General features: G+C 39.2%; 1 protein-coding gene across 8 annotated transcripts in view; it reads left to right on the top strand.

The window, feature by feature from the left end:
* The first annotated feature begins 1,009 nt into the window (after positions 1–1,009).
* The window catches only part of nup98 (nucleoporin 98 and 96 precursor), a 39,653-nt gene continuing 22,330 nt past the window's right edge, over positions 1,010–18,332 (top strand). Inside the window, exons 1-8 of one of the 8 annotated variants that reach the window (XM_087133035.1) lie at positions 1,162–1,278; positions 1,639–1,697; positions 4,379–4,501; positions 4,735–4,773; positions 6,265–6,423; positions 8,336–8,464; positions 16,894–17,057; positions 18,154–18,261. In XM_087133035.1, the coding sequence (XP_086989161.1) occupies positions 4,453–4,501; positions 4,735–4,773; positions 6,265–6,423; positions 8,336–8,464; positions 16,894–17,057; positions 18,154–18,261 (648 nt within the window). In that variant the 5' untranslated portion in view covers positions 1,162–1,278; positions 1,639–1,697; positions 4,379–4,452. Of the gene's footprint in view, positions 1,124–1,153; positions 1,279–1,309; positions 1,698–4,378; positions 4,502–4,734; positions 4,774–6,264; positions 6,424–8,335; positions 8,465–13,378; positions 13,538–16,893; positions 17,058–18,153; positions 18,262–18,332 lie in introns of those variants that run through there. The other 7 variants (XM_022252797.2, XM_087133038.1, XM_087133040.1 and 4 more) reach the window with 7 other exon arrangements.

The raw sequence follows: 18,332 nt of genomic DNA, 5'->3' as shown, positions 1-18,332 counted from the left end.
ATCCCATTCAATATAATTTTAAATCAAGCATAGCCTGCGAGGATATTTTTGTTGTATAAAAAAAGATATTGTGACTGATTTTCATGTTCTGGAATTGGGAAATAAGTTTGTTACATTATGCACACTTTAAAAAAATCAAATGGCTGTAGTATCCATCATTTATCTGCTTATTTGTCTAGTAATCGTTCTAAAAACGAGCTTTAACTCAATTCAATTAAAACTTTAAAACAATTTAGAATTGTGCAGGCCAGGAGCCAGTATCGAAGGTTTTGGTGTCCAATTTTTCTAATTTTCTTTATCTCTGAATAGTCTGCTTCATTTTGTTTGTTTTTTTCTGAATAGTCTGGTGTGAATTTTTTCCAACCACAAAACTATAATATTGGTGATATTGGAAAGAGTCAATTCTATCAATCCATTTTACCAACTGCAATAATTTAGTTGGTTGGTATTGCTTTAGTTTGTGTCAAGGGGAAGGGTAAACCAAGTAGTAAAAGTGAGTTGTAAGTCATGGTAGGATGAAGAGTGAGATGGTGGTGGGGCTCTTAGACAAGGATAACTTGTGAAAGCCAATTTTATTTGGGGACCCTTGTATGTCAGGTATTAGGTGTATATATATATGGCTATTTGTTGAAATAGGGGGACTTAGCAGTGCAGCAGGTGGAGCCCAATATGCCGAGAGATGGAGGGGGACTCGATTTATCTCAAGAAAGGGTACAGGTTTGGACTAAGTATCAGTAACACAGATAATACACACATTTGTTGTTGATTCTGCTTAATGATGAACGTTTCATCTCATTATGTGAAACTTTGGTTAGATATGAAAGTTGATGCTTCTGTGCATGATTTGCTGACCGATGAGTCTGTCACACATTATTAAACTTGGCGGGGTGAGTTTCATCAGTCGGCGTGGTAAGCCCTACGACTCGTCCAGGAAACGTGGAACCCAAGACGGAAGTGCCAAATGCAACATGCAATTGCCGTCTGGTGAGCTTTCGCTGCCATAGTTCAACGCGCATGAGCAAACGATCTTTTTCAATAAAAAGCGTGCGTAAAGATGGCAGACTGGTTTAAGCGGGATTGATGCGGTGTGAACTCCAATTTGACCACTTGAATGACTCCATAGGTAACTATATCCTTTGTTTTTGTAAGAAGAAGATCCTTTCGGAACAAATGAATTTCCGCCCGTATAAATTCTCTCCGGAATGGTCACGAAATTTCAGAACAACGAGTGTCTACGTCTCCAGCAGTCCAGCGAAACGGCACCTCTACAATTTACATGTACATGTATATCTGGAAGCGTGTAAAACTAAAAGTGTTTGTTTTCAATCAATGATTTCTGCCCTTTTTGGGCATCAAATTCTATATTTTAAAAAGCAGTTGTGCTATAAAAGAACCGAAAGGCACGCCAACCGAAATTTGTGTTAGTGCCATTTAGTATGTCTGTTTGTGTCGAGTTTTGGGTGTAAAGTGTGATGAAAGTGATGTAAGAAAGTTACAGTTACACTGCGTCAAAAACTGTGTGCGGCCATCTTTGTTGTCTTGTGACATAGTCTCGTCTAATTCTAAACCGCGTTTGGAATGATGATGTCATCATCTTGTAGAGCTTACATTACTCTTTCATTTGATGTATGACTCAAGGCATTTGACTAAAGCACCGTCAAGCAAGCCTTGTTTTGGTTTGTGAAGACTACAGAAAGGTAAAAAAAATCTGCATTTTTCTGTTAAAAATCCCCCAAACATGTATAAGGAGTTGATGAAACATATATGAAATGGTGTTTATTTCAAAGCTCAGAATTTCAGGAAGAAAAGGAAGCTGTTTTTTGGTAAAAAGTCGATGCCAAACTGGTTCCGAACAAGATGCAAATAACAAACGCATAAACCACACGTGTTGTTTCAATCAAATGTTATCAAAAGACCCTATCAAACACGAACAGACTTAAAATGACACCTGACAGACTTGGTCCTCTATTTTTGTAGCTATTTATTGATGAATAAAAAAATCACATCAAAACTATTCTTCTGTGATCTTTCACACATCACTAAAAATTTCAAGCTTAACTCAACTATCCTGTTACTGTACACATGTTACTTTTACTATACATGTATCCTGTGTTTATTATTGATAAAGTTCTCCATAAAAAAGATGCTGTTTACTTAACACTTCCTCTGTGACTTAACTACATATCTTTGTCTAACTCTGGTATGTCTGGAAGTGGAACCGATGAGGAAGAAGACTCCATGTGGTTCAAATACATTGATGAAAAGAAAACTTGTGTCCACCCCCCAAAAAGTGACGGACTAATCACACCTAATTTCAATAACAAAAAAATTTATAACTTCACTATACTTACAGCTATTGAGCTGAATTTTATACCATTCAATTTCTTTTGAAATTCCCTCTCAATAGTACTAAATTTGTGGGGGTCAAACACAAAAACCTGAAAAGTGCCGGACTCCCTACAGAAACTTGACGCTTCAACTTCAATATCGTTCATGTTTTCTGTTTCCATTGTTCAGTGCCAGGCCTAAACCTCAACTTGATCTACATGATCTACCAAGTACGGCACTAACCTACTGTAGTACATGGGCATACCACAGCGATTGTGACAGTTAGTAGGACCTGATTACTGACCAGCACCTGACCCAACTAAAGTTGAACTTGACCATGTTGACTTAGGCTAGGGGAAAGACATGAAGGATGAACCAGGCCTAACCAAACACCTGAACCCTAAATTCATTGCAGTGATGTTAGGCCAACATGGCCAGGCTTTAGTGAGGAGTAGATTTTCAAGATGTATTTTTTTTGCGTTGGGGAGATGTTAATTTACACTTGTATATAACGGGTTTTGCCCTTACCCAACGTATATATTAGACACTGTATGCTCAGAGCTTGTCCGAGAGCTTGCGAAAAAAGTCACAAGCTTACTCGGATGGGACTCGAACCCACGACCTCCTGCTTACTAGTGCAGACGTCTTAACCACTCGACCACCGAGCTTACTGGGGTCGGCTGGCCGGTCCGAGTGAGGAGTAGATATTATGGAAATTAGCCATCCTAACTGGAGAATGCTGCAGTATTCATTATTTTATTAACATCTGTTTTTTTAAACACATCTACCATTACCAAATACAAAATCAAAGCAACAGCAGGTAGGGAGCTTAAATTTATTCTTAGAGTATATGTGATGGGCGGTCTTGGTCTATTTATGTGATGGCTTGATTTTTGGGCATTATGTCCGTCTTACACGTCTTAGTGCACAATTTGTCAATAATTCTGCCATCAGCCAATTGTCTTTTTTTCTAATTCCTGATATGACGATTGTGGAAGATTGCTTCAAAAAAAGGGAAGTGAAGTTGGGGATTTCATGCAAAATTGACCATTGCCGGAGAGCAACCAACCAATTCCACAAAACTGACAATGCCAGTGACATGAATGATTCTGAGGGCTCTCCCATCAGTACTATTTGGGACTGGCAACTGTAACCTGTGTATGCAAAAACAATTATGCATCTGCCTTTGGAAGCTTGTGTGAAATATCTATAGACAAGGTGTATTTTTGGCTGTAAATTTGTCGCACTTTTTAAAAAGCTTACAGTCAACAATGAACCAATAAATTATTAAATTGCCTAAAAGAGTGAGTGTTATGTGGGCACACAACTCTTGATAAAAGGATTCAGATACAAATCCATGGGCCTTAATCAGTCCCATTTCTTCTGAACACAGGCCCAATAACCCCTAACGTTCAGGGCTGTGCATTAGAACAGGGCACTGGAGTACTTATTCATTTCTGCCGTCATTTCCAACGCAGAACACTCTAAGACAAAACAAAAGGAAACTCTAAACTCAGCATATATTATTCTTGCGCTCTCAGTCAGCACTGATGTGGTACACATGCTGACTGTAGTAATTTCAACGGTAGACTAGAATCAACGTTAGAATTTAAAGGTATTAGAAATAAACCAAGAAGACAAGTTTGTAACTCCTTAAAAACCTGGATTTGATACATCTCTTAAAAGTTTTATTTCACATCAAACATGTTGACATTTACATAAATAAGGAGAGCCACATATTGCTTGGGTACAAAATCCTAGAAGTTAGCTGTTTGAATTGTGGAGGTTTGCAGTGAATAGAAAGGCTGCAAACTTGGCATTTCAGTGAAACTTACAAGCTAGATGTACATGTAGATCCTTGGTATTTGCATGGCCACAAGGACTTGTTGCTTGGGAAGGTCAATTGTTTTGTGTTAATTTGGATTTATGGAAACATCAGAGTAAAAAGATGCTTTGACATTTTATCGTAATGTATTTCTAATTGTTAGCATTGTGGTGTATTTTTGTACATGCCACTTAATGATAATGCGTTATTGTGTTTATCTTCCAGATCTAACTCACAGACATCATCCAAGCTGATGACATCTATGTGACCAAGTACAAGTATCGTTGTCAGCATTGATCATGTTTGGTGCAAACAAAACACCGTTTGGAACTTCTACATTTGGGACAGGTAAACTAAACTTTGCCGAAAAGTAAGGAAATACAAATTCGACCCCCCCTTGAAAGTCCCGAATATCATTGATTGTTTATATTACGTATTTCAATGAATTTTCAGCCTTTGCAAACGTAGCTAATAACAGAGAGTAACACAATATTATCTAGATGAAGCTGTTTTCATTGTTAATGTACATTATTAAGGGAAATCTAGCAATGAGGAGATGTCATGTGATATATCATTGGCAGGTAGTTTTGCTTCACCCACTGCTACTCCATTTGGCCAGCGTAAGTCCATGCTTTGGATTAAATATTGTCTAGATATCATGATTTTCCATCATTATGCCATCATGTCCCTTCAAGGGAGCATTTCAAGGTAAAGTGGACTACAAATACTTATTTCTTTCGTGCATTTCTCTTTTTTTTTGGAGGGGAGGGATATGAAACGACCAAGATCTACATTTTGCTCTGTCAAAAGTTGTGTATTTTGACAACTTACATGTATGCCATATTTTTGAGTCTCCTAACTTCATTCAAAGATTCAAGTTTCCAGGTGTGCTATCCTCTGACAACATACATGTATTTGGACCCAATTTTCATTCAGGGATTAATATCTATGAAAGTCAGGGTCACATGCTTGGAGCACTGGATAAATCTTATCAACAAACCTGTTGCACCCATTCATTGAGATACGCAACATTTGCAAATCAGAACATGTTGAGCCAGTATGCATGGTAATTTTTAAAAACTGTGTCACTTAACACATCAAAATAACAGCACGCCCTGAGGAAAAACTTCACATGGAATACTCTCTTTAAACCAAGTATGATTTGGAACAATGTTTGTTTGTTTCATTTTTTTCAGTCTTTTTGTAGCTGCAGATTGTCCACTTGATCTTGAAATGCTTTTTGGGAGGGTAGTGCTTAAAACCCATTCACTGCTTAAATTCTTGCAAGCACGTCATTCTGAAGACCATCCAAAATTGAAATGCAGCTTGCTGGGTGGGCCCGTAACCCCATTGATATTGCAGACTGTTCAGCTTTTCCTCTTTGTGGAATCTCTGTGACATAGACTTATACTTTGGTTGATTGTTGGTTGATTAACTGATCAGTAATAGTCACTATTATTGCAGCATTTACTTGAACCTTTGCAGAGACTGCAGTTTATCTTGTGTGCTTGTACTCCGCTTAATTTAAGGCTAGTTCTTTTGATAATTATCGTAAGAGAAACGGTATTTTAACCATTTTAGAAACTGTAACATTCTTGGTTCTTGGTAGTGCGTCTTTGATTACGTTTCTGTCCCTGTTGAAGACATTACGAGTTACACTTAGCATGCCCATCACATAATACTGATGGACATGACTTTCTCCAATGCCACTGTTCAGGGCAGTTGTGTCTATTGTTTCATTAACAGACTAGTGTTTAATGTTCATTTTTTTTAAAAACAAGGTAATTGAGTGAATTCACATCAGTTTCAATTTTGTTTGCCCGCATCACACCATAAAGTCACGTTGAAAAGCAAATGTACAGTATACAAGTTTATATGCTGTATAAAAGTGACTTTTTCAGCATTATTTTCCAAATAATCACAGGAATCATTGCAGGTGAGAGGTCACTAATCAGTACACTATCACATAAAATTCTTGCATATTTTGCACTTACTTTTGGTTGTCTTAGTGTGCTTACATGAAGTTCCATATTTCCTACAATCCGCATTTCCACATCCCCAGGCATGGTGCCACCATTAGATAATGTTTCTGGTATGATTGCTGAACATAGGTACCAATGCTTTTGGCAGTAAGGCCCAAGGCACAACAGGATTTGGTACTCCAGCTACGTTTGGTGCCCAGACTCCTGCAGGCAGTCTCTTTGGAACTGGGACTTCTGGGGGCCTGTTTGGCAACACAGGAAGCACCTTTGGACAAACATCTTCCTCAGGTAAGGAGAATTCACACATTTTCTTGCAATGCCATGTTTTCCAATGGACCAAATTTGTGAGTACCATTCATTAAAGCAAGATTAAGATAAGTGTACCTACTTCATCAAAATTCTCGGAAAGAATTCCATATACGAAGTTCACTTTTTAGGAGAAATTTTTGCTCCAGGACAGATTTAAAAAGGGGCGACATTTATTTTTGGGGGATAGAGATGTGAAAGGGGGTTCAGTAACTTAGGGGGACAGGTTTAAAAAGAAGGGGCCCCACGCAATAAAACGGCAAAAAAGTGAGTCCTTTTGCTGTTCTTTTTTTCCCCTACTATATCCTCTACCGTTTCCTTTTCCTTCACTATCCCGTCCTTTTATTTCTCCACAGTTTTCCTGTCATTAGTACAAGGATTATTACAGTTAGTATACACATTTAATACATTTAATCCAAATTGTGTGGTAAAGGGGAAGCGAACCTGCAATGAAGAGAACTGTTAGGTATAGAAATACAGCAGTCTAACTGACCACGCCACACGAGCGCTTGTTGCCGGAAGAACTCGATATGTTCCATATAAAGTTACGGTTGAATTAAGGAGAGGTCACGATGAGGTCAAGATGAATATTTAAAAAAATTAAATATTTATGAAACTGAATATGTAATTATTCACGAATATTTGTATAAATTAGAATATTTGAATATAAATAAATGTGGCTATCCGTTGTTAATATAAGTAGGTTGTGCCAAAGGAAATCAACTAGGTAAGGTACATGTCTGAGCACAATTGACTGTATGACGTGAGTTATCTCTGTCGTATTATGTAAACCAAAAGAGAAAGAACAAGTAGAAATGCAGTCGGCCGTACGAAAGAAGGAATTTCGTTCCAATGCTGTATAAGAACTCAGGCTAGGTGGAGTCTTGCTTCATCCATTAGCAATACATGCACTATGAGCGAGAATTGGAGTCTTACGCGCAATTGGTGAGAGAGGTGACTATCCACACAGTGGAAGCGACCAGTTTGGGTTCTACCTGGCCGAATACATGTGGCGCTGCCGACATGCAGGAGTAGACCACTTCAATCAAATCCTTAAGGATGTTCTTCTCCTGTACAAGCCTCCCCTCACATTTTAGAGCGCAGATAGCCACACAATAATCTAAAGACAGGTTTCAGCTCCCTTTTCCCCTTCCCTCTGTATAAATATAGAAAAAAACTCCTCCAACTGACAAGCACTCTCTAAAAGAAATTTGTCCCTTTTTTCCTTCTAAACAAATTGTCCAACTTACAAACTGTCTGTAAAAGAAATTGGGCCCCTTTTTTCCTTCTAAAGAAATTGTCCAACTTTAAAATTGTCGCAAAACACGCACTATTTTCCCCCAAGTAAAAATTGTACATGTACATGTACAGTAGGGCACATTGCGCAGCATTTCGTGAACTGTGTAGATCCATCCAGACAGATGACGGCCCTCTGCACTCCTCGTGTTGCGGATTCATGCATAAAATTACCTCAATGCTTGTGGCAGCCGAACCCCAATACATAATGGTTCTTTCCGGATATGATTCGGTTCATGCGCACACGTCGTGCGCATTCGCCATGTTCTTCAGAAGCAAAGATGGCCGCCTGTCGATGTAAACCTGGTCTATGTGTAGCTCCAAAAGTGTGCCCAAAACTCCACATTTCTGTTCTATGATGTTCAGCTCTTCAATGCCCATTGGAATCGTCTTCATTCAGCGATCAAAGTAAGGATACTTTTGTAGTAATTACGCGATATTACAGTGAACTTCGTATATGGAATTCTTCCCAAATTCTCTTTTGTGTTAGTTAATTCCAAATTCTCTTAAGTTATTTAATAGCATTAAGTGAAGAGAGTGAAAGCCTGAGATTTTTTTTCTCTTAGTACTGTAATGTTCCAATGTTGGCCCATTGCAGGCATGGGATTTGGATCCAATACCTCCAGTGCTGCAGGCACACTGTTCAGTAGCACCTCCAATGCTGGGACAACTGGTCTTTTCTCAACACCTACAACTTCTTCCTCATTTGGCAACTTTGGATCTAAGCGTAAGTACTGCCTTCATGCATGTCACAAGCCTGTCTGTCTGTTTTTACAGGTGCTGTGCTAGAAACAAGGTACAACCTGTATTTTTCCATGGCTCTGTTCATACTAGCACCGAAGCTGACATGGATTTCTGTGTAAAGGTTCCCTTTGTTAATTAGTGCATCCTTTGTGAGTACCTGTTATAGATAAGATTGAAGATTTCACATTCTCTGTGAGAGCTTGCTGGTAATAACAGCAGTGTAGTCCTTGATATCCATCCAAGCTGCTACCCACTATACGTGTCTTCAGTTATGCTGTGTTGCAAGTACCTATGTCTCACTCGGTCAGAGAAACAGAAACATGAAGCGAAACCCTTCTGTTGGCACTGCAAGTTTGCTGATACAGGTCATGGACATTTTGATATTGTCTGTTTACATTCATGCAGTGATGGACATGTTAGCCTGGTATTAGCCTGGTAGTGAGTAATCTGCACTTGTTTTACTGTTCCATGTGAAGAACCAGGACGTGGTCATGCACTGGAGTAAGAATATTGACATGAATGAGTGGGGTTCAGGGAATGATGAGCTTATACATATCCATGCAACGACTTCTCTATTCCTTATGTACGCTTGAGAGTACATGCAGCTACACGATTCCTCTAACCAAAGTCATGCGCTGGTTGCTGAGTTGGATCCCAGATGTACAAGTGTTATAATGATCTAAGTCTTTCTGAAGAAAGCTCAGGATTGGAGAAATATAAATAGTGGATCATATTCAATCAGATTCCAGGATCATGTCAGGATTTTAGTACTTCACATGTTCAAGGCCACATTCACAATGAGAAAATTCACAGCTGTTAGTCATGTGTCAAGAGATGTCTGTAAATCTTTTCAGGGAACGTAGAAGTTAAATTGAATCGGTGTACTTCACTGACATGTGAATGACCTTAGTCATCCATATCGTAATCAATCTTAGCTATTTTACCTACCTATCTGATTGATTATACTTTATCCCCCATTGCCCCTGTCGCCTCCTTTTTATGTGAAAATCTTGCTACATCAGCAGTATTAATGCGCAAGTCATATTTAAAGGTCTCCAAGAGAGTGCTGTCAAAAGATCTGTCAAGTGAAATTGGAAGTGGCAGGTATGAAGGGTCCTAGGACTCACTGGAGTCCCGAATGAAGCTCAAATCAAACAGACCTTCCGGTGAGATACTTAGCAGATGTGTGACTTGGGAGAAGGGGGGAAAATTGGCAACATTTTGGTATTTCATATTAAAGGCAAGTGCTGCTTCTAAATGTATTACGTGGAATGTAGCCTTTGCAAAGGATTGCAGTAGATTAGAAGTTGATCAGAACACTGTTTCAGAAAGAAATGAATGCAGCGACTTCTAATATATCTACTGACTACATTGACTTACAACAGAGACAATTTTATTTACTTTCTGATTGGATGACAAATAGGTGCTTACGCTGCTTGTGTTTAAACTTCCTGATTTTAAGACTTGCATTTAATAACTTAGCTTTATCAAAGAAGAAGATTTCCCCGATAATTTTTAGTGTTTAATTCCTTCAGAGGATTTCCCTGAAGTATCGCGATTGGTCTTATCGACAAGTTGGCCATATTGAATTGAAAGCAAACTTTTTTTGGCACCTGAGAATAACAATGAAAGCACTGAAATAAAACTTTGAAAAATTAAAATTTTAAAATTTGTGATTTACGATATATCTAAATATTTGAAGCCTCAATTAAGAAAATGAAATTTGGGCATGGAACCCCAAATAGTCTGGCAGTAGGGCTGTACAGTGCGACCAAAACAGTCACATTTGCACAGGTAAAACTGATGACATGCTGCCAAATGTTTAATTCTTATCACCAAAGGTGACCTTGATTTCTGCCTGTAAGTCACCCACCTTGTCCGTCATATTTCACGAACAATCGCCGCCCAGTTTTCTTCTAGTGCATCAAGCAACGTGTCTCTATGATTGCACTTTTTTTGGTCTTTAGCTTACTACGTACACAGCATGAGCTGATGTTAGCTGCAATGTAGCTTGCATGTATATGTAGGTACATACGAGTTCATACAGGTACTAGATATCCGAATCGACTGGTTTGTGGTCGATCGCACGCTGTATAGAGAGTGTGTATGCCTATGGTGATATGGGTCCGGTCCAGTCCTAGGTATGAAATACTCAAAACACGCAAAGCATCAAGAACAAACATGCCTTGTCTTTTCTTTCAGCTTTTTTTTTCTTCATATAATTGGTTGTGATTTTTTATTTATTCAACAAGCAGGAAATCCAAAGCCTGTTTGTCCTGTGGATAATTGACAGAATAATGTCTTTGTGTATTTTGTCAGATTTTGTACATGTAACTTGTTAATTTTGTACAGCATGTACAAAAATCGACCTGGTGTCTGAACTTCTTTCCCCAAGAGTCAGTGGCTCCTCATTCTAATTTTCTCCATACAGCACTGTCTGGCTGTCACCACCCTTTTTAACCCTAACCCCCTAGGCTCCTGCACTAGAAAGCATACTGAACCTCACAAAATCCAACAGGTTCATGTAGTTGTCTATGTACTTGTACATGCAGGTTAGTGTACCAAACCTGATAAACTCCAACAGAATGAGCCCGTTGGAGTTTGAGTGATATGGTATGGATGGGTCTATGCAGTATAGGATGACTTGCACTGAACAGTACCAAACCTGACAAAATCAAGCATAGTCCAACAATTGGTACAGCAAGCCAGACACTGCACACAATGAACCCTGTGTGTCCCAACTCACACAGAATCCAACACCATCTCCCTGGGCCTTTCATCCCAAGTCTCACAAAATTCAACAAGTTCCTCAGGTACGGTACCAAACCTGCCAAAACCTCACAAAACCTGCTGTTGGAGTATGGCAAGTTTTGGGCAGTTAGGGTTAACAAATTGTATGGATAAGATAGATCAGTGTATTAACTAATGAGCTGTGCAGGCTGTGATAGTACGACCAGTTTTTAAAAAACACAGGCAAAATTTTCAAGCATGGCTTGTATTTTCAAGTCAAAGCCATGCTAAAAAAGGTACCAAAATGTGCTTCAGTTCAATGGAATTCCGTGAGCATAATTCAGTAGATTATTCTTTGAAAAGGAAAAGTTGATCCATGGTTGATCAAACTCAAATGTTTTCGAGTTCTCTTTTAAGGACACGCAAACCTCCAAGTGATAGTGCACCATGTGTGGATACACATGACACGCTAGCGCTTTGATTATAGTGTGGTATATGGTTTGTTTTATGTAAAAATCATATTTGCATGTGCACAACCAAAAAGGGAACCAGTCCGTGTTTGTCTCTCACATCAGCAACAATGTTGGTTCCTATTACCGAAAATGGTGTGAAGGACATGGGAGTGCCAGGAGTCAATGTCTTCTCCATTGACAGAACTTTGACAACATGCAGTCAATGGAAAGTTCGAGATCAAAAATTTCAGAGAGATTTCAGATTTTTTTTCCTGTGTATGTGTCTTTCTGCTTTCGCATCTTTATTCCAATGTCACCAGTCATTTTTTTAAAGTCACGTGAAGTGCTTTTTCCATCTGACAATCGCTGGGTTTATGCTGGGGCAGCCACTCCATGTAGGCATCTGTGAGTGATAACATCACTGATCATGTATCACTGCGCTTCACAAAACTCTTTTAACCCTAACCCTACATAGTACTACGAATTACTAGTTGTAGTAAAATGTAGTATTCAGTCCTGTCGCTTGTAAGAGGAGATGACTTTATTGTTCTCTGAAGCCATAAGATACAATAGAAAAGACAATGTACCATACAGTGCTATGGCTCTATGAATGCATGGCTTTATTGTTCTCTGTACAAGTAACCATGGAAGGAACCTAGCCAGAAGTAGTAATTTGTAGCACTAGGTCCGTCAGGCTCAGGCTACTACCTAGTATTTTGTAGTACTGAGTACTGTAAGCCAAACAATATGCTTGGCGGTTAGGGATAATGTATCAATTTCAGTTAACTAGTGGAAACACAACCACATCAACTTATGCCCATAGCTGTTTGTTACAGGACCCGACTGGGAAATCACAGGAGTAGTTCTTCTTTAATTCTGCCAGTTGAATGTAGGATGTTAACCATTAGTGTTAGCCCATAAAGTGGGTAGTTCAGGGTAAGAAGCTTATAGCATAACTCAACAGCTTGATTGTAAGAAGACATAGGGGAGGGCGCATGTGATTGGCTATTCCTATGGCGACATGAAGCAGACAACTGATTTCCTGCTGTCATTTAGGATGTCACCCTTCAACAAGCTGGCCTGTTGAGAAGGGGACAGGAGTCACAGCAGCTTGTGAAATTTAACATTAGACACGTGGCTGTGTTGGGTACACCTCAAAGGACCTGTCCCCCTGTAATATCCTGCCACGTTATCAGTCATCAAATGAACTTTTCACCCCCCCTTTCATCCTGCCCAGTCTTTCTACTAGGGCCCTGCCACCCCCCAATGTTATGTTTCTTTCATGATGGCCTTGCGCATGATTAGATCAGTATGTTGGAATCATGATTGAAATCTGATCAGACCATTTGGTGTTTTTCAGCTGAGAAACAATGAGTGAGCAGCCTGCCCTTAGGGTTGGCGCAGGTACTGCTGAGACCTGCCTCTGGTGTCAAAGACAGGTGAGTCACCTCACTCTCCCCTGTCTCCTTTCTCCCCCTCCCCCTCTCACACACTTTCTGCCCTCACCTCCTCCCGATTGGTTGAAGACATGTGACTAGCTTGGCTTGTACTGAAATGTTGGCACTTAATCATTTGGCACTGCCACATTCTTCAGAAACAGCCATTTTGTTCAGTGAGGGATGATGGTGACGTATCCCAGCATTGATGACTTAATGTACCACAACAGAAAACTAGCTGGAGTTATTAGTTGGTTTCTGCAAGTTAATCCAGTACCAGGACAAGCTACAGCGTCTGGTACAGCAGTGCAAGGCCCTCACTTGGTTATCAACTTATTTGTTTGTTCTTGCTGATACGGAATATTTCCAAGATGGTGGACATGTCACTGTGGCCTATTTTTGCTATGGGTCGCTACTTTCCTGGGTCTACAGTACCAGGTAGGGTTTCAGTTTGTCATCAACCAACCTGCCAGGCAGGGACAACTATATCGCCCTTTTCAAATCTTTGGTTGCATCTGGACTTGGAATATGTTGTAAACAGGGACTTTCAATTAACAGATAATGAGGACCAGCCAGCCCATATGGCAAATAGATAATGACGTGCAGACAATCTGGAACCTTTGCACCAATATTTCTGCCGTTTCATGAAAATACCTTCGCATTGTAAAAAAGGACTTTGTACATATTTGCTGCACTGTAAAAGGTTATATTCTTGTGAGAGCAAGGATTGTATTTGTTGGTAATTAATTAGTGTTTATTACTGGCTCTTCTGTGGTATTTTCAAAAGTCATTTACCGGTATATCCCTCCATCTTTCGCTTTTTTTGCTTTTGTTCTGGTTTCTATGTGTAACAACATGTTCTTCAGAACTTTTCTGACTTAGTTAATCCAAAAATTGGTACTTCAAGATGAAGAGTCATGGACATGAGCTATAATTTGGGCGAAGTTGGACTCATTTTTTGGGGGGGGAGGTGTGTCCCTTCCTCCTGCATGACTAAGTGACCATACCACGATCAGGCTACATTAGTGTCCAAATTTGTACTTATCGATGGACCTTGTTGCTGAGATTTCCTCCTTGTCAAATTTGTGAAGGGTGAATGTCCTCGAAACCTGAGAATTTTTTTCGCATGGTGCCTATTTTTACACTTGAGCTGCCATTTACTTCTTGGTGCAGTTTAGAAGTTCGCAGAATGTATGTCAGATATTGAACAGGAGGGGGGGTAAGTCTCAGGATTGGAGGCTGTTTAATGTTAAGCGAAAGTCAGTAATGTATATGGACATTTATAATGTGCCAATATCCTGCCAGTCATAACTTGGTGACGTTCACCTTAGCATTGGTTATCAAATCTAGAAATCATTTCTTATTTTTGTCTCGCTTCCTATAACATGCAGTATGTCTGTAGCCATTGTTGCTTTTAGAAGCAGTCTGTAGCTGGATGCTGCTCTGCCTCCAAAAAGTCCCAACTTGGATTAAAACAAAAACTGCATGTACCAAGTGTAAAATATTGGATATCACACCCTTACTTTGAACATCAGGAAATCAGTCATCTCAACTCTTTAGTGTGAACTTATTGCAGTGTATTTACCATTTGAAACACTTTATTTCAGCGTTTTAAAATGTATGGACTACATTAACTATTTCAATTTTTTTGTTGGCAGTAAATTAATAGGTTGCTCAGACCCTCCCAGGTCTCATAGACAAAAAGTGCACTTGCGGTGACATTTTATATCGGTTACCTAAAGCTCCCAGTCACAAGCTGTCATGTTAAAAACATCAAACCTGAATCCCTAAGGCCACTGACTTGGTTTGGGCAAAAAGTAGTCCTACCAAATCAAGTGAAAAAAAAAATTAGCCAAATCATAGCTTGAAAGCTGAAACCTTAGTAATCTCCTGCCGTCCCCTTTTACCCAGACAAGCCACGTGAGTGATCAGCAGGTGTCCCATTTTAATGATGAATAAGCTGTGATTCACCATGTTCAAAAAGGCTTGCAGAGAATGAAATTGAAGCTCTGTGATATGTTGTGTGGGTATCTGTTTGATCTGTGTAAAAGACATATTGAGTGTTACATGTACCTAAAGATATCCGATGATAATTAACGAGCTTGAAATGCATCTGTAAAAGCAGGTGCGAATGGGAGGACTGCAGTGGTCCATTACTTCAGGGTAAAACTTGCAACTAATCAAGGCTGTATGCTTATTGTATGCTAATGTTGTTTTCAGTAAGTGCTCCTAATGTTTATTTACTCCTCAAGAAATATCTGTATGTAGTAAAATAGCTCTGTTGTTTCAGAAGGCTCAATGAACATGGATACACATACGTGTCGGATGAGACTGCACTTCTGTAATTCTGCATATCTACAGTGTAAGAGACAAAAGAGGCAAGCCAGAATCCCATTGTAGGGAGACAAAATGGTTTCTTGACATTTTCAGGAAGGTCTAATATTGATGACTAGGCAAAAATTTTTGATGGAATGTACTTGCAGAAAAATCTCAAGATAGTACACTTTATATAAAATGGCAGTGTCTAACAATGAGAGTACAGACTTCAGGAAGGCGTTTCCACAGCAACCCAAACTTGTTTTGGAAGGCAGTTGTTGTTCTTGCGTGGCATTAACTGGCATACTAGTCACTTGTAGGGGCTCTTTTCCTGGGGGATGATGACAGAGCGTGATATAGTGCTGACTTACCAACTGTCAAGCCAAGAGCCCCTAGCCAAGTCAGTCTGTCGATGGATGAGCTGTAGAGAGTGCATGTACATGCACCCGGCATAGACACAGATGTGTAACCCCCTCCTTTAAACTCAGCACTGCTCATTGACTCATCGCTCATGTTACCACGATATTAGCCAGGGGGTGCCAAGCTGCAGTTTGTTTGCCCTGTCATGTTTGATGCAACATTTGTCATGCACATATCAGCTGTGGGTAGTTTTGTTTCTTTGGACTGTCCTCTTTACTTGCATAAGAAAGCATTCCCGCAATTTCCCGCCCTGCTGTTTGAAGGACTTGGAAAGTCATAAATAAAGATTTGGGGCCATGATGAATTTTTTGTTCAGATCCTTACTGCTGTTTCCAAACTGTTGGCAGGTCCAGAATAAAGACTGAGTTCCTCGTTAGTGGAGGAAGGTTGAATCCATCAAAGACGCCCTCAGGAGGGAAAGCAGTAGTTTACAGGCTATTGTTGATCTTGTCCATTTCTATGTAAATTGGCGGATATCTTGCCAGTGGGTTGTGGGAAGAAAAGGAAATAAAGAGAGAGTGTCCATTGATTACTCATTCCATGAGGAGTTGAAAGACATGAAGGATGTTTCTATATAAGCAAATCATTTCATCAAATGTTAAAGTTTCACTCTTTTGTAGGGTGTAGTTTCTTCACAGCATGAGTATAAAAGAAAACATGGATAGTATTTCTGTGAACAATACAAATAATGAAAAAAAAGGGAATTTATATACTAGTATATGTATAAGAATGTTGTGAGACAGAAATGGGAAAGTTTTGAGGTTTCACTGTCTCCCTTTTTAACCCTAACCCCCTAGGGTGTATGTAAAATCGTATTGAAATTGGAGGATTTGGGAGTGTTAGGGTTAAAGAAAATTCACCCAAACTTCATTGTGTTTGCTCTCCAGGCTGTATTAGAGAATTTAGTCCTTCACACAATGATAAAATTACCTAGATATCTCTACCCTTAAATGGGAGGTTGTGGTTTTAGCCCACCCAAGGGAATTACCTTTTGAAGACCAGTCTTGACTTTATCAGTGACAGGTTTGTCATTTTTCTTTTACCTGTTGTCTTGGCAGCTTTTGGAGCGACTGCCTCCACTGGTCTCTTTGGTCAGACAACCACGTCAACAACACCCTTTGGCCAAACAGCTGCAGCAGGGACATCAAGCGGACTGTTTGGGGCTGGGTCAGGAGGATTATTTGGGAGCACAGCTCAAAATGGCACCACTGTCAAATTCAATGTAAGTTATCACCATTTTTAATTCTTTTTAATAGTAATTTAGGTGTATGGCACATTTCGAAAGAGCTGTATTTCCAGTGCAGTTATACATGTAGGAGTTGAATATATCTCATGACACGAATATATCTCATGACATGAATATATCTCATGACATGAATATATCTCATGACATGAATATATCTCATGACATGAATATTTCTCATGACATGAATATATCTCATGACATGAATATTTCTCATGACATGAATATATCTCATGACATGAACATATCCACATGTTCATGTACGTACAAACAAGTCATCTAATTAAAAACTCGTAACAGCTTTTGACAGCAGATATAAGTTGGTTGTTGGTGTGTGTTGCACCTCTGGGATGTATTCATCAAAAGATGAGTACAGTGTTAGTAATGTACGTGTATGGACGGTCATCACATCATCCTGCTTGCATTATACAACAGATTTTAATATAACTACAATACTTGCTCAAGAGTTAGAAATGCAAACTTTCCTCAAAGAAATAGTTGGAGCTTTCTGTGTGGAACTTGAATCATGTTGGAATTCAAACTTCACCCATTTCGTTATTTTGTCATCAGTATATCTCTTACGGTGGACAGTAATCCACTATCTTTGTGGAAATTGGAAGTGAATATTTAGATTTAATGCATTGGCAGAAAGGACTTCATTCTCCATATTCTCCATACTAAAGGATAGAATTAAAGGAAGGAATTAAAAGTATGTCATATGTTATGAGAATGATTACAAATAGAAGAGATCCAGGGCTTGTACCTGGCATTTTAACCTTTCTATTCATTGCTTAGCAACCTGTAAATCAGCTGGTCCCACAATTTTGTAAATACCAAACTGTAGCTGTAAGAAGGGACAATTAAAGTTAACCATTCTTTCACAAAGTTTAGTTAATATAATGCATAAGTGGTGAAAGTTTGTAAAATACGCAGGTCAAAACAAGGGCTAGTGTGACCTGAATCAAACATAGAATGTTTTGTTCTGTAAATTTTGGCCTTCAAAATGAGTTATTTTGAAAACTTCTCACATTAGGCATGACTTTCCTTGGATAATGTATCTGTTTTTCTCTTTCAGCCTGTTACCAGCACAGATACAATGGTTAAAAGTGGAGTGTCAACAAACGTCAATACAAGACATCAGGTCATCACGGCAATGAAGGAATATGAAAACAAAAGTTTTGAGGTGGGTAACATTTCACTTCAAGTTTGTTACTTGTTTTTGAGTACTACTGAAAAATATGTTTTATTTTCTTT

Source organism: Acanthaster planci, linkage group LG02 (assembly GCF_054643075.1).
Source record: "Acanthaster planci isolate LZ-2023a linkage group LG02, COTS_SCS, whole genome shotgun sequence".
Classification (NCBI taxonomy): Eukaryota; Metazoa; Echinodermata; class Asteroidea; order Valvatida; family Acanthasteridae; genus Acanthaster; species Acanthaster planci.
This window is presented reverse-complemented; position numbering and strand designations above follow the sequence as displayed.